Here is a 16248-nt window from a genome sequence, read left to right on the forward strand (position 1 = left end):
TGTTGCTGACACGGGATAAAAATTGTCGTACAACCTCCTCGGTCGTCCTTTTGCGCCCATACCTCGTAGTCCATTTTGTTCGGTTAGTGGTGGAATGTTGAGCTATATTATGTATGTACCGCACAGGGTAGCATCGTGTCATTCGACACTAGTAGCCTCCTCCTCATTTTTTTATTCTTTTATTCCAAACCCCATTTTTTCCCTACAAATGCAATAAGGGTTGATTTGTGGGGGAGAATCAGAGGATTATTTCCGGAATTTTTACCTTTTCAGTCAATGATGGGGGGGATTGGTGCGATTGGATTTATTCTCCTTTGTGAGAATTTTAAATGACATTCGTTAACTTTTCGCACATTTTTGAAATTCAGACAAATAAAAAGGTTCAATTTCTTGTTTAATGCAAATTCTTGAACTTGTAGAATAATTATAAAATTATTAAAATGAAAAAAAATTGAGAGCGTCCTTAAAATTATATGAAAAAACTAAACGAAAATACCCTAACCTCACAAAATCCAACGTAACTTCTACACTGAGAATTTTAAACTTAACGAAGAAGAGGAGAAAAGGTTTTTCTTTTATCATCTTAATTTATTAACGAAAAATCAACCTTAAACAAATTCATTAGATAGATATAATGTAGATAATAATCTGTATATTTTACTGAAAAATTTAACGAATATTATGTGACAACTAGATAAATATTATGTGATATCAATGGAAACGAAAAGTAGAGGAGAGAAAAATAAAACAAACTTAAATATGACAGAAAAACTTAACAAATATAACGGATTTCTTCTATTTTCAAAAAAATCTAATTTACATAAACATTCTGAACTAAAATTATGAAAAATATTATTAAATATTTTTATATTTCTCGTGAATTCTCTATCATTCACTTCATTTTTTCCTCTAATAGCGTCTACCGCAGTCTTAGCAAATTTACTAAGAAAATGACAGGAAGTCCTCTCTAGTAAAGCTTAATTTCCTTTTTGTATTCTACAAAAATTAATGATTTTAAAAGTTGTAAAACTCCAACATTAACTACACTAAACGCATTATTCAAAAAAAAAAAAGAAAACTCAACGAAAGTCCAGAAAAAAGCTCAATTTAATTTGTTGGTAGTTCGCCAATTCTCCTTTTTTTCAGCCTAGATATACTGTAGCCTTGCCAAAAGTTCTCATTTGGATACGAGTGCCAAAATGTTGACTAACTTGCAACCCCCTTGATATTTATGGGACACCCCTTATTTGCAATTTTCATTGTCGGGGTGCAAATCTCTCAAGCCAGAAGTAAAAATTTCACACGAGGCGCAGAAAAATGGTCTCGAACTGAAAATTAATTCCTTTTCCGCGTTTTTTTTTCTTTCATTGTTGAGTAAAAGTGCTGCCTATGGCTAATCGAAAATTCTCTTTTTTTTCGTAATAGATTGGCACAGATTAGGGGGAGCTTTGGCAAATTACACCCCATAAATATTCACGTGCTTGTTCTGCTTTGGGGTGTGGGGTGGGGGTGGTTTGTTGTGTGAGGAAAATGGGGTTGGTTTCTTTTTTTTGCGATAAACCCTATGACGGGGGTGGCGAAGGTGTTTGATGGTCGTCGTGCCGCCAAAATGAGGGTTATTCTCGCAGACAAAGCACATTATTCACAACTTTATATAGCACGTCGTATAAGCAAAAGAATCTATGCAGGGGACCTCCCTCCCCCGCAAAAAAGCGGGAATTGCGGAATTTGAAGTTGGTGCGGAGAATTTTTTTAGGGCAACAAAGAAGGAGTTTATTTTTGTGAAATAAATTCATACAACTTTCCTCATTTCAACCCCATTCTATCCCCATTCGGGAAAAGGAAGAAGAAAAAAAAAGTTTCCCCAAAAGCAATAAAATGTGTAACTAAAAGATATAAATGTGATACAATTGTCTCACATTGCTGGAACATTTTGTCTGATGTTTGAGACTCCTTTGGATGGACATATTGTCCGCCAAAGGAGATACGAAGAGCACGAGAGCAAGAAATAATTGTGCCAACTGATATTCAATCAAATTGATCAATGATTGATCAATAATTGTTAAATCAATTGAGTCATTTACTCTATGGATCAATTATTGACCAAAAATTGATCAATTATTGAGTCAATACTGATTACTCAATAATTGATCCTCTGTGCTGACCTATATTGACTCTATATTGGCTCAATAATTGATCAATTATTGGCAAAATTTGTTTACTGAACTATTTTTAAATTCTCTGAAAATTTCAGCAATATTTTATTTTCTTTAACAATTATAAGAAGTTAACGATTAAAAAAAATATTTAGAGATCTTCACGCCACCTTCAGACTCACACACATGCAACACTTACCCTCTGAACTCTTAGAATCTGTGAGCAAACATACCTACAAAATAATGGAAGTGTTGGAAAATCATTGACCTCCCTCACGCGCCGCTACCTATCTAAATATTTACCTTCTGTCTGTGCATTTCAGGGGTGGTATGCCTGTGCAGCCCTCAATGAAGCCGGTAGCGTCGTCAAGCGCGTCTTTGTGCGCATCCTTGCCCCCGGTGTGGCGGAAGGACAATCCCCACAGCCACTGGAACCCGTGAGTAGTCGCTGGGGGACTGATCAAACGGTCCTCGTGAGCTCTGTGCGTGGTGCCACGTCTCAAGCACTCGATGTCACGTGGGACATCACGAGTGATTCACCCCCAGCCACCGTGCTCACCCTCCACTACCGCCCAGCAGCTGATGGTGGGGACTTTGTCACGAGTAGTGCCCCATTGAGTGCCAAGAGGCATCGTATTGATGATCTGCGAGCGCACACGGAGTACGAGGTGTTTGCAACTGTTCCCGGTGGCCTTGGGGGTAGTATATCAAACATCCGGACGGGAATGACGCTCGATGGGGCACCATCGGCACCCCCAACTGATGTACGGGTGGGTGTGATCAATACAACAGCAGCGTACGTGAGGTGGTCACCGCCACCGCAGCATTTGCTCAATGGGGAGCTAACGGGGTACAATGTGAGTACAAAATGATTAATTTTATTTATTCTTTGAAGCTAGTTTACCTAAACTCATTTCGTGGACATTTTTAAATAAATAGTTAAATAAAAAAGGAGTCTATTCATCATTTGTGTCATGTCATGAGTTCCTAACTAAAGTAATGTTTATGATTTTGTTTGAACAAAAAATAAAAGAATTAACAAGTTTAGGTAGTTTTTAGATCATGAAAAAGATAATTAAAATTGTAATTAACCCTTATTTTCCGATTTGTCAATTTTTCTTTCTTTACTTTAAATGCTTAAAAATCGCTTAAAAAATTTATTTTCCGAAAAGAAGAAGAACTTTAAAACTTCTTTTAGTAAGAATTTCAATAATTTCAGTTGAGAATTGAATATCTCTTTATGATTTTGCAATTAAACTTTGCACAAATTTCGAAAAATCAATGATTGGGGATAAATGAGACACAATCTTTATCAACGCTCCTTTAGATTCCTTTTGGACAGATATTTTCATTTCGTTTTGAATTCCCTTTTTACCTCTAAAAAAAAAGTGAATTCTGCAAAATAATCAAAATAACTCTCACATTTACTGTGAGATTTACAATAAATCCTTAATCTGAAAGTAACATTGACGGGATAACTGAAAGATTTCTCTCAGTTTTCCCTTCAATTTCCCCCAAAGTTGCCTTTTTTGGGGGGATGAATGGAAAAAGTGTGAGAGAGAGAGAGGGGCTGAGCAATGGGGAGGTAGGGTGGGATGGTTGGGGGTGGACGTGACTTGAATAATGAACTTTTGGTGAGGCGGTTGCACCATTGTGTCTGATTAAATGCGCCCGGGAGTTGACACAGACGAACGGCCATCCGGTGTGTGTGTGTGTGTGTGTGGACCACACATTGATGGCGCAATCCTTAATCCAAACCCCTCCTCTCTCCCGGAACACATTGGCCCACACAGCTGCATATGCAGACTATGAGAGGCTTGGCCCCTCACCCACCACCCCATCAACCCAAAATGAATGCACCTAATCACTCAATATTGCCCCAAAATGGTGAATGGCGATTTAACGACACAACGATGGCGCGAATGAGGTTAAGCTGCTGGAGCTTCTATTTATAGGTGCAAAATACAATATTGTGTGATGGAGCTATGTGTAGCGCTATATGTGGCCTATGTAGGTCGTAAATAAAATATATTATGATATGCGATGCTACACCTTCCGTGGCATAACAAATAAATTTATGTTTAACCATGAAAACTTTATGGGCATTTTCCTCTTTGATGCACATTTCGACAACATATCAATTTTCACGATTATTCGGCGCTTTGCTTCCCATCTGGATGATTTTTCTCATGCCCCACCCCCGCTGCTTAAGTCTTTCTTCTCTCTCTTGTATCCACATACGAAAGGACTTTATGCATGTTGTTGCGCTCAACGATTTTCAATGAAAATCAAAGCAAATCCAAACAAATTCTTAATTTTTCAAAGAAATTAAAGAAAAACTCAGAAAAAATTGCTGATTTTAAACTTTGTGTTGAACCTGGCGTTAAACAATCTTCCTTGAGGAACGCCCGTATAAGGGTTGAAAGCTTTGGGAAGTACGTCTTTCTTCTTGGACGAAATTTTCTTGAAATTCTTCGAAATTCTTGGACGATCGGAAAAACAAGGAAAATTGCTGATTTTGCTATTCTTTCTCGTTTTTTTTCACAATCAGCCTCTAGTTTTAATTTGCATATTTATGATTTATTCTAGCATTTATTTTATATTTTCTTTGCTCCCTGAGAGCGATTAAAATGAATAAACTCCTTTTCAAATTGCTTCAAACAGAAAGGTTTCTTTCTGTATATGAGACTTCCGTACGAACGCAAAAAAGAAGAAAGAGCGTCGCAATGCCAAAAAGCCTAAAATATATTTTACGATTGTCAGCTTTGTCCTCCATGTGCAGTGTTGTGGAAGAAGAAATTTCGACATATTTATGCAAAATGGCAAAGACACCGCCACAGTGAGCTATAAAGTGCAATAAAATACAATGTGGGTGGGTTTTTGCCCTTTTTTTTATTTATCTTTCTACGCTTATGGGTTCAAGGAAGAATATACCTCCTCATTGTACGCTGAACGCAAAGGGGGTGGAACGTCAATGTTGAAAAGTTGAAAAAAAATTCAACCGCATAAGAAATGATTTCTTTGTTAGTTGTGCAAATAATAGAGTCCTTAAGCGATTTTCCACAATTTATGAGACAATGGGAGGGAAATATCAGTCGAAGGAGCACTCAAGGGCTTTCATCATCATTCAATGGCGCGTCCTTCATTTCCTTTTTTTCTATTTTGCTTTCTTTTTATTACTTTGAAAACATTGGAGGTTCTTCTCTGCCTATCTATTAAGAGAGATGTTTTAAGGCATTGAAAGAGTTTTTTATTTGTAAATTTCTCTGCCTTAAAAAACTAATAAACCGAAATTATTGAGTCAATTAAGGTGCAATTGTGGTGGAATGAATCACATTGATCAATTATTGATCAATGATTGAGACATCAGTTGAATCAGAAGATCAAATAAATTCAAATAGTTGGCCAATTTCAGATCAACAACGATTGCTTAATAATTGTCCATTTTATTGAATCAATATAAAGTCAATATTTAGTCAATTTTTTCTCACTTGATCCATTTTATTGATAATAAATTGACCAATTTCTGATCAACCATTATTGCTTAATAATTGTCCATTTAATTGAATCAATATTTAAACAATTTTTTCTCACTTGATCCATTTTATTGACAATAAATTGAGCAATTTTAGATTAAACCTGATTACTCAATAATTGACCCTCTGTGCGATACATAAATTGCACCAATATTGAGCCAATGTTTTGCCAATTTTTTCTAAATCAATCTTTTATCATTAATTCAACGATTTTAATGAATTCTTCTGATTAAAATTAACCCTCAACTCACTCCTCAACCCCCCAAGAAAACTCGAAATCTTTTAAAAATCTTGTTTCTGAAGCTTTAAAACTCACAAAAATATCCAAAACCAATTCAAGTGGGAAATTAAATAAAAAGCATCTTGTTCGAAATTATTTCTCATCAAAAAGGAATTCATAAATCTTCCTTTTTAGGGCGAATTTCCGAATGAAAATCAATTTTGATGACTCAATCTGGTGACACAGAAGTACTAAGAAATCAAATTCCCCTCCCCCGCAAAAACCACTAAAATCATCCCATTAAAACTGATTTTTATGAGATTTTATTGCATTTGAGCAATCAAACAAGAAGAAAAGTATTCCATTCAGACGATTCCAGCTCATGGCAAATTTTCCGGGAATTTTTTTTCCTTATTTTTAGTAAAGTTGAAAGAAAAAAAATTGAACACGTGAGTCTGTGAGTCCTTCTATTGATGTTAGGAGGAGAGAAATCAATACTTTGTGAGGGAGTTGGGGTGCATTAAATGCCTTCCATCCTGAACACGTGCTCATGGGGAGGCGAGAGCTTAAAAGAAGAAAAAAAAACGAAGGAAGAGCTTTTTGGGTGCTTCACGCATTTCGCGTTGAAATTGAATTTATACGACTGAATTGCAAAATGTCGCGGATGGTTGGTGAATTTTGCGTTGTGTTATTACTGACATTTCCATTCTTTCCACCCACCACACACACGCACTAACCACCCACCCATCATCTCCCAAAGTATCTTCTAAGACGCGATGGCAAAATATGTTCCCGTGGCGCAATGAAAAATATATGAGTCACCCTTAGGATCATTTTTGTCACAAAACATGTTCTCACGATGAATTTAAAGGGAGCCCCCCCGCATGCACCCTAATATGTCTTTCGTAACAACGTCTAAGAACATTTTCCTATAATAAAAAATGCAGGAAAATTGTGAAAAATTCTCCGTGGACAAGATATGCGGATATGGTTGCAAAAATGCAATATATTCTGGGGAAGAGGCGGGGGAGGGAGAAGATGGGATGACAGAGTGAAAAGTGGCAGGTGGATATCGTTAAGAATATGATTTATGGATAAGCATGAGTACCCCATTGGATACAATAGAGCGATGGAAACATATTAAAAAATGATGCTGGTATCCCTTTTGGCTTTTGGGATGTGAGCCAACAACCAAGAGAATTTATTGCGATACATCAAATTTTAGCGCGGGATTTTTTATGTCCCAGCGGAAATCATATTTTTTCTCTCTCTCTCTTACTCCTCTCTTAAACTTTAATCGCAGAAGGGGGTAGGTCTCTCACCTCAATGTGATTAATTGTACAACATGGGGAAAATTGTCCGTTTCTTTTTTTTTTTTGTACCCAACCACAAAAAGGGGTTTGATGGTGGAGCATAAATGCAAGAGATGCACACAAATCGCCCCTTCTAGAGACTACCTAGTAAAGATTTGAACAAATCAAGTATTACTCAAATCTGATTAATCAAAAATTGCCGCATTTCTTTTGGGTGTAGTAATGATTCCGTTTTCTTAGTTTTTCCTTTGCAATTTTTGTTAAATAAATGATCTATTATTATCTCTCAATATTTGCTCAATTATTGATCAATTATTGTTTTATTGTGCACTGATTATGCTCTCCCATAACATTTAAAACTTAACTAAAAGCAATACAATTATGTTGAAAAACTGAACGAAAAAAAAAGTATTCAGTTTAACAAAGCCCTACCGGTCTCGGAAGAATCTTTTTTTTTTCGTTATTAACCATTAAACACCCCAAAGCGCTTTGGATGGATCTATTTTTACTCCAACCTCGTGACATTTTTTTCTCCTTTATTTTTGCTCTTTTAGTCCAATCTATTGTCACTCAAATCATCCGCATACCCCCATCTTTACCACCCCCTCCCACAAATGGCTGTATTGGCGGGAAAAGTTGGTCATTTTGTTCGACTCTTTTTAAGTTTATCGCCACTGAACTTTTTTTTTCTTTGCTTCCTCTCAAACCCCATCAGCCCCCCCTGTTTAACGGTATACTTAGTACACGATGGGGATGGGTGAGGAGGGCAAAATTTTGAACTGAATGCGGGGATGGTATAGAAAATCTCATACTTTCACTCAACTTTTTTTCTTCATCATCTCACACAGCCCTCGGGGAGAATGAGCAGAGACTTTTCCCTTTAGCCGTGCACACATGGGGAAAGAGAGGAAAAGTAATTAGACTTTTTGTTCGGTGGAGTGCAATAAAAACAAATAAAATATATGCTTATCATTAATCAAAATGACAAGCTGAGAGTTGAAAGCAAAGGCTCGATAGAAGAAAGTTTTCGTATCTTTCTTGAATGGATAGTTTTTTTTTTTTTTGCAAGAATAAAGAAATGGTAGAAAATTATAATTTTATATTTTCGTTAAGTTTTTCGCAGAATGTGTCGTTTAAAAATAATTTGACAACTAAAATTTTTCGTAAAGTGACAGAAAATTGAAAGAAAGTATTACAAATCTTTGCAGATGATACAGTAAATTGAACGAACATACTAAAATATTTAGAAAAGTGACAGAAAGCTGAACGAATTTACTTAAAACTAGGCAAAAATGACAGTAAATTGAACGAAAACTCTTTCAATATAAAAATCAAAATGGAAACAATTCTGCGAAAATAAGCTTCTTACAGATTACAGATTCTTACAGAACTTTGAAAATTTAAATCGATTTAATCCTATATTGGATAATGCCGAGCAAATGGCAGGAAAGTCCTGTGTGCAGGATTTAAAGCATTAGTTAGGCTTTGGGTAGATATATTAATGCATGCAGTACGCGATTGCAAATACATTGTGTATTTTAATCCTGTCTTTCAGATACAAATAAAGTCCAACACGACCAACAAGATCCTCGGACAGATGTCACTGAACGCCTCTACACAGTCCGTTGTGATTAACAGCCTGATTCCGGGTGGGCGTTACATTGCGAGTGTGGCCTCCCTGACAGCGGGTGGTTTGGGACCCTACAGCCCCCCAGCTGCCCTTCATATGGATCCTTCCTACATACCGCGACCTCCGAGGTGAGTATCGATTTGCAACATACAACTGTGACATTGAGGCAACCCCAAAAGGGGCTTTTAAGTTCACACAATAATACCTCATCTCATATTTTTCTATTTTGAATTAAAAGTTTGATAAAAGAATAAAATCCTAACGAAACTTTTATTTTAAATGAAAAAAAACCGTTCGGTTTAACAATAAAGGAAAGAAATAAAATCTTATTAGCGTTCGTTCAGACACAAAATTCCATTTAAAATTAAAAAGTTTCGTTAAAAATTCCATTTCGTTCAGATTGAGATTTTACTCAAACCAATTTCATGGTAAAATAAATTTACATTTAGAATAGGTACGAATTAGAATTTTTGGTAGGAAAAATCTTTCGTCAAAAATTAAATTTCGTTAAAAATTAAAAATTTACTTTAATGAAAAAATATCGCTCGAAGAATTCTAATATCGTTAAGTTATTAATTACATTTCAGATAAAGTATAAGAGTGAAAAATTAGATTTCGTTAAAAAATTAGTTACAAACTCATTTTCGTTAAACCTTTTTACATTCAAAATAAAATTAAAAATTAATTTGAAAAAAAAAACGACAAATAGCTCAGAATTCTATTTTTATACAACAGATCTCAAATACTTTACTCTCTCTAAATTCACATTAATTCAATCATAAATAAATTTCAATTTAAAAGACCCCCTCTTCGAGGCCCAAAGGTGGTGCACGAAGGGTTAATAAGAAATACATATAGCGATGAATTTTTCAAAAGAAAAAAAATCACCTTCTAATGCCACTTGAGTGCCCTTCGGGGAGAGGGTAGAAAATGAAATAAATTCAGCGAATAGCCTTTCTTGGACCCCATACTGTGTGAATATGGGAAAACAGTCCATGCGGGAGCCAGAGCTCTCATACGGGCGGCAATGGAATCTCTCCATGGATCCAATTCAATTAGGTCATCACTCCTGGCGTTGTTAATTGAATTGGTGAACACCGGTTCAGGCTCAAGTGTTACATTTCATGAATTGTGTCCTTCCGACGATATGCGATGAATTATTGAGGGGGACACCATTGAGGCATTTGCTAGCACAAGGCAAACAGTTTCAGGTTTAATTTAAAGTTGTTGCCCTACTAGAATGTACACCTAACTAGTCTAAAGTTCTCTTATTCGCAATTCAAGTGTTAAATCATGTTTTAGAAAAATCTTTAGAAGAATTTAAAGCAATTAGATAAAACTTTAAATTAATTATAATATTTGAAATGAATACTAAATAGCTGACGTTTCGATGCCGATTGAACCTTCCTCAGAGCATTGATTTGTCTTAAAGACATAATTTGAATTTTCCTTCAAACGCAACTGTCAAAAAATCCTCAAATTCTTCTTTTTATTGCTTTAAATTTCAACCGAATATTAATAATGTGATTTTATTAAATAATGAGCCGAGCGCTGCCCAAATTTTATTCAAAATGATGAAGCCTAGCCATAAACATACCCTAACCTAAAAACTTAACTTAAATCTTTTAAATTTTAACCGTCAATTTTTATTAAAATCTTTATATTTAATTGAACAAAATATTAATAAAACTTTAAGACATTTCAATTCAGCAAAGTTAATTCTATAAAAAAGATATTTTCCTATCAACCTAAAAAGCAGAAAAATCAATTCTATGTGAATATTGCAATTTTCTTGCAAAAGTGGGCAAAAGTTCATCAACACTGGTGGATAGAGGAAGCACATTTTGGTGCGATGAGAAGAAAGTTTTTAATTAAAAATCCATCACATCCGGTGTTGGCTGACATTAATCGGGGAATCGGGTGCAGATGCCCCATAAATATGCCAAGACCATGACTCCCAAATGCCCCAATGAATGAGAAAATCACAAGGAAATTCACCCCTAAATGCTCATTTATGTTTATCCCTGCACAGCACCGGGATGAATATTGCTGTGACACAGAGAATCATAATACGAATGTTGCGTAAAATAATTAATGTTGTAATTTTGCAGAACGGATCCAGCTGCCAATGGATGGTCATCGATGTGGATGTCAGGAATTGTTCTTGGTATCCTGGGCGTGGGGCTTTCAGGTGGTGCCATATTTGCTCTGTACTGGGCCAAGAGGAATAAACGTATCATGAAAGCATCCTATCCGGGTAATTATATGCTTATAACAATACTAACCCACCAATTCATGTCTTCAAATTGAAATTGAGAGAATGGATGTACTTGAAATTGCAACTGTAATTTGCAAAATTATCCTCCCTCCCCTGCTCCATATTTATGTCATCTACAGTTCAATTGAATTAGGTCATACATCCTTGGAAAATGTCCTTTTACTAATTGCTGTAGTGCATCAAATCTCTCCTTTTGTCTCATGGAATTCTCAATTTAATTGCAGAAGAGGACATTATATGAATTTGTAGGTTAATTAGTACATGCGGTACACGGAAGTTTTATGCATTTTTTGATTAAAAAAAAACCCAAAAAATAGTTTATTGTTTTAATTAAAGTTTTGGGATCAAATATATACTTATTTCTAGCTTCTCCGAAGGATAATAAGATGAATTTCAAAAAAATAATAAATATTAGAGAATAATTTGATTTTTTCCTGTACCGCCAGCAATATTCGCGTTTTATGGGTCATACGTAGACACAAACGTGAAACATTTAATTTTTCTAAGTCTTAATGAATTTAATTGTTTTTCCTAGTTAAAAATACTTGAAAAGAAACGGTTAAAAAGCTCTATTTGAAAAATAACGACTTTATTTGCAACATGAAATTTTTTTAAATTTTATTTGCATAGGTCCAATGTTAACTGCAACACTCCCGGATAAACAGCACACACTGTGGCTCCATGGGAATCCCATGATAAAGCCAACGCATTCCCTGGCACCACCAGCTGCTTCGGAATATGCCGAAGTGACGCCTACGAATCACCTGCAGAAGCCTCCGTTGCCCAATTCAGCTCCACCAGAGCCCTATGCCACGGTTACGCTGCAACGGGGCACATCAGGAGCTTCCGATGATACGTGCGCCAAGTGCTCAGCTAGTCCCAGCTCAAGTGAATACAATGCACCACTGAGGGAGCCAATGAATCTGTGTGAGATGCTCCCACCACCACCGGATCATCCGTATGGGGCGTACAAGCCACCCAACAATATGACCATTCGCACAAATCCAACAGCAATGTCCCCCCAGGTGATGCGACGTGTACCACCTACGCCGCCACGATGGGGTACACTGCCGCCGCCAATCCCGAGCTTCCCACAGACATGGTGTCAGCGTCGCCCAGACGGACCAGGTGAGTCACAAAGGAACTTCCCCTCAAAATCTTAATCTCCAATCTAAATGTTTGCTCTTCATCCACAGGCTCAGGAGATTTCTTCCCAGAGGAGAATGACTACGAGAGTGGATCTGTACTGTATGAGCAATGCTGCCGCCCTGAGGACCAGAACTACTTCCACGGCATCGAACCCACCGAGGAGTACTACCGCAATGTCAACATGGAGTTCTTCGAGGACCAAGAATTCGAGCCAAGCACCCCGCCGCCACCGTGCCCATCGGATGCGTATGCATCCAAAATCAGCGCAAATATGCGCCTAATAGCCAATGGGAGTGTCGTTGAGGCGGGCCAGCTGAAGCGGCCACAGCCGCGTAGCCATCAGGGCAGCACAACGCAGAGTGCCCATAGTTCGGACGATGAGAGTGAGAGTGACAACCGGTGGGCCCCGCGATCGAGACGCAGCCGGTCCCGGTCGAAAAGTGGCGACCGGAAGTACAGAAATGGCGGCCACATCCGATAAAAATTGCACAACACGACTGATTTTTTACACCCCCACGACACTTTTTTAAATGTGTATTTTTGACCTCAATTAAATGGCCACACAACATATGAATCGCAATGTGAAGGCAAGAGGGTCCAAAAGGGAGGTAACAAAGGGGGACCCAATGATCCCAAATACGGGCCTGGAGTTTTTTTTTCTAAATTAGAAATCTTAAAGAAATGAATTTTAATGCATTTTTCATTTAAAATTCTTTACAAGAATTATTTGTTTTGCATTTTACTGCTAAAAAATGATTTTATTAATTTAAAAATATTTTTTATTCGGAATAAATAAATCTGCTGACAGAATAAAATTAATTTGCTTACAAAATTGAAAAAATACTATTTTGAAATATTTTTGAAAAAGCATAAGAAAGAATCAGTTGAAAGAGTTAAATATTCTGCTGACAGAATAAAGTATTCAACTAACCAAATAAATGAATCTGCTTACTGATTAAAAAAAATTCTTTTAACAGAATAAAGGAATCCGTTAATTGATTGAAATATTTTACTTACAAAATTGAATATCTTAGCTGAATTATGAAAATCTGAAGATAAAATTAATTTGCTTACAGAATAAAATAAACTGCTGACAGAATAAAATATTTAGTTGGCCCATAATCCGGATGATTCTCAATCATTTTCATTTTTTTAATAGTTTCAATCTGAAATAATATTTGTCAAACCAAATATTAAGCTAACAAATTATAAAAAAACAATGCTTACAGAATAATCTTGTGTGCTTACAGAATAAAATAATCAGGGAACAGAATATAAAAAAATCTACTGACAAATTTTAATATTTATGTCAATATAATAACCCCCTTTACTTGCTAAATAAAATATTCTGTCAAAAGAATAAAAAAATCTATGACAGAATAGGAATATTACCAGACAAAGAGAATAAAAATTATTTACCTACTGAAAAGAATTTAAAAAAAAAATCTCTTACAGTTGAAGAGTTTATTCCGAATTAAAAAATATATATTCCGAACCCTTCAATTTATTCGGAATATGTTTTTTTCTTTCAATAGTTTTGCCTTAAATTTCTCATTTCCTTTGCGCCCTTTATGCCTTTGCATTGCCACAAAATTCCACACTGCGAAAGAAAAACCTCATTTTGGCCCCATTTGGCCGTTTATTTGTAAAATAGAACGTCTTGTTTGTTTTTTTTTTGTCTTGTAATTATAAAAGATTTTTTACAAAGAAATATAAATATTTAGCGTTATGAGTGCTGATTTTTTGTATTTTATCATAAGTTTAATGCGTAAATAATTAATTTATAAAATATCATTTTTTTTTAATGAAAATAATATATAATTGATAGATTTTTTAAAGAGGTGAAAGTTTTTTAAGAAAATATTTAATACAAATTAAAAAAAAAATTGTATGAACATTCGGTTCTACAGATACACACACAAATATACAAAGAAAAAAAATGCCCTTTCATGACAAAAAAAATCATAAAAAAACATCAAAAATTTTTCTTTTTTTAAGAAACGCGAGAGAAAAGTTTTAGGAAATAAGAAAATTAATAAAAAAAATTGTTGATAAAGAATGTAAAAAAAGTAGTTGGAGAAAGGTCTTAATTTTTTGCCTTAAAAGCATTAAAAAATAACATTTATTAAGAAGAAAAAAGATGATATTCATATTATACACAATCCAACAAAAAATAATAAATAAATATTTATCTATTATGAAGGAAAAAAAGACTCAACTAGAAAAAAAATGCAAAATGTTAAAATGATTACTCAATAAACTCCAAAGTCCCTCCTTTTTTTTTCTTTTATCTTGCATTGAGAAATAGAAAATTCTTTTAAAAATCTCTCATTGCAGATATTTGTTGGTCAGTTAAAAGTTTTATTTGACAGTAACAAAAATATTTTGCACAGTAAGTTTTTTTAATTAATTTCAACAAACTCCGCTTAATTCCCTTGAATCTAACCTCATTCTCTCAAAGCAATTATATAAAAAATACCTAACAATAAATTTCTCCTCTGTTTTCTTAAATTTAATTAACTGCTCTGCTAAAAGGATGTAAAATTAACAAAAAAACTGTACATAATCTAAAATTGAATGCAAAAAGCGAAAAAAAATATTCAGATGCCTCCTCTGTAAATAAATAAATAAAATAAAAATGAAAATGCATCAAGAAACCTAACCTAAATCTAAAATGAAAGTGACTAAATAATTATTCTATCAAATAACTTGTACTATAAAGAAAAATATCAATAAAAAATAGAAGAATGTATAAATGAAAAAAAAACTAAAAAATGCATTTATTTATATTATTACAAAAAATGGTAATTATATTTAAAAATAAAAAGTTGAGGTTAAGTTTTGAGAAAAGAAAATTATTCCTTCATTTTTTTGGGAATGTCTTTGAGGTTATGTCAACAATTTTTTCCACACAAACATATCGAAAACTGACAAGATTAGTTTACAAAAAAAAATAAATTCTTCAAATTTCCTTTATCAGACTTCATTGCGCGTGAGAATTCATGCAAAAACCATATCTAATATTTTTTAAAATATTAAAACTTACTAAACAAAATGTGACAGATGAAAATGCCAGTTTAATAGGAAATATAATTAATTAAAAGAAGTGAAATGAAAAAAAAATATTTAGAAATGTCTTTAAAAAAGATTCAAAGAGAGATTCTAAACATAATCAGTTATATAGTTACCATTTTGACATCAATCGCAAGTATTATTTTGTAGAGATTTTCATTCACAAAAAAAAGGAAAACAAACTTTGCTGATCTGAAAATTTAAATGAAAACTAAACTCTTCATCTTTGTTTCTTCATTGTCCTTTAATTTTTTTGTAAAGAAAAAAATGTCAGCCATTGAAAGAAAGCGTCAGTGGACGCCATTTTGCAATCAGCTGATTAGTTTCCATGGCGCCTTTTGCAGAAAAGAGACAAATAAATGAAAAGCATGGCAATGTATAGAGAACAAAGCAAAATGTTACTGAATCCTTCCTCCTGGGAGTGCCAAGAATCGCGTGTGCAGTGAATGGATAATAAAAAAAATGGACGAAAAGAGGCAAACTTCGAGTTAACTTTGTAACAAAAATTGAAATAATTTTCAACTCTCCCATCCCCCCAAAAGAAATGTAAGAAATTTTGTGAGAATGATAAAAGTGGACAAAGATAAAAAACGTCGAATGAGGATGATACAAAATAAAAATGCTAAATAAACTTTATTACTTATAAAAAATAACGCCTTTTAATTGTTTTCAGGAATTTTTCGGTTTTTTTGAATGACTTTTGAAAGACATTCAACAGATTTTTCAAGATGGCTGAAGGGAAGCATCTTGGATTTGGAAGAAAGGCGTTCTTAGCATTTCCTTTTTGTAGAATTTAATTTTTAGAGATTTTTCTTTCTACGTGCTATGGAAAGATATTCAAAATGGCGCTCAGTGTATGCAGAGCTTCAACAAATTACCACAAGTAGCGCTGAA

The 16248-nt window shown here is 34.5% G+C and overlaps 1 protein-coding gene across 1 annotated transcript in view; it reads left to right on the top strand.

Annotated features, from left to right (window-relative positions):
- LOC129794675 (protein sax-3-like) overlaps nt 1-16004 on the top strand; it is a 144724-nt gene extending 128720 nt beyond the window's left edge. Inside the window, exons 8-12 of the mRNA XM_055835489.1 lie at nt 2480-3013; nt 8781-8983; nt 10967-11112; nt 11764-12261; nt 12330-16004. Of these exons, the coding sequence (XP_055691464.1) occupies nt 2480-3013; nt 8781-8983; nt 10967-11112; nt 11764-12261; nt 12330-12763 (1815 nt within the window). The 3' untranslated portion in view covers nt 12764-16004. The remainder of the gene's footprint in view (nt 1-2479; nt 3014-8780; nt 8984-10966; nt 11113-11763; nt 12262-12329) is intronic.
- Nucleotides 16005-16248: the final 244 nt, after the last annotated feature.

Source organism: Lutzomyia longipalpis, chromosome 4, assembly GCF_024334085.1.
Source record: "Lutzomyia longipalpis isolate SR_M1_2022 chromosome 4, ASM2433408v1".
Lineage (NCBI taxonomy): Eukaryota > Metazoa > Arthropoda > Insecta > Diptera > Psychodidae > Lutzomyia > Lutzomyia longipalpis.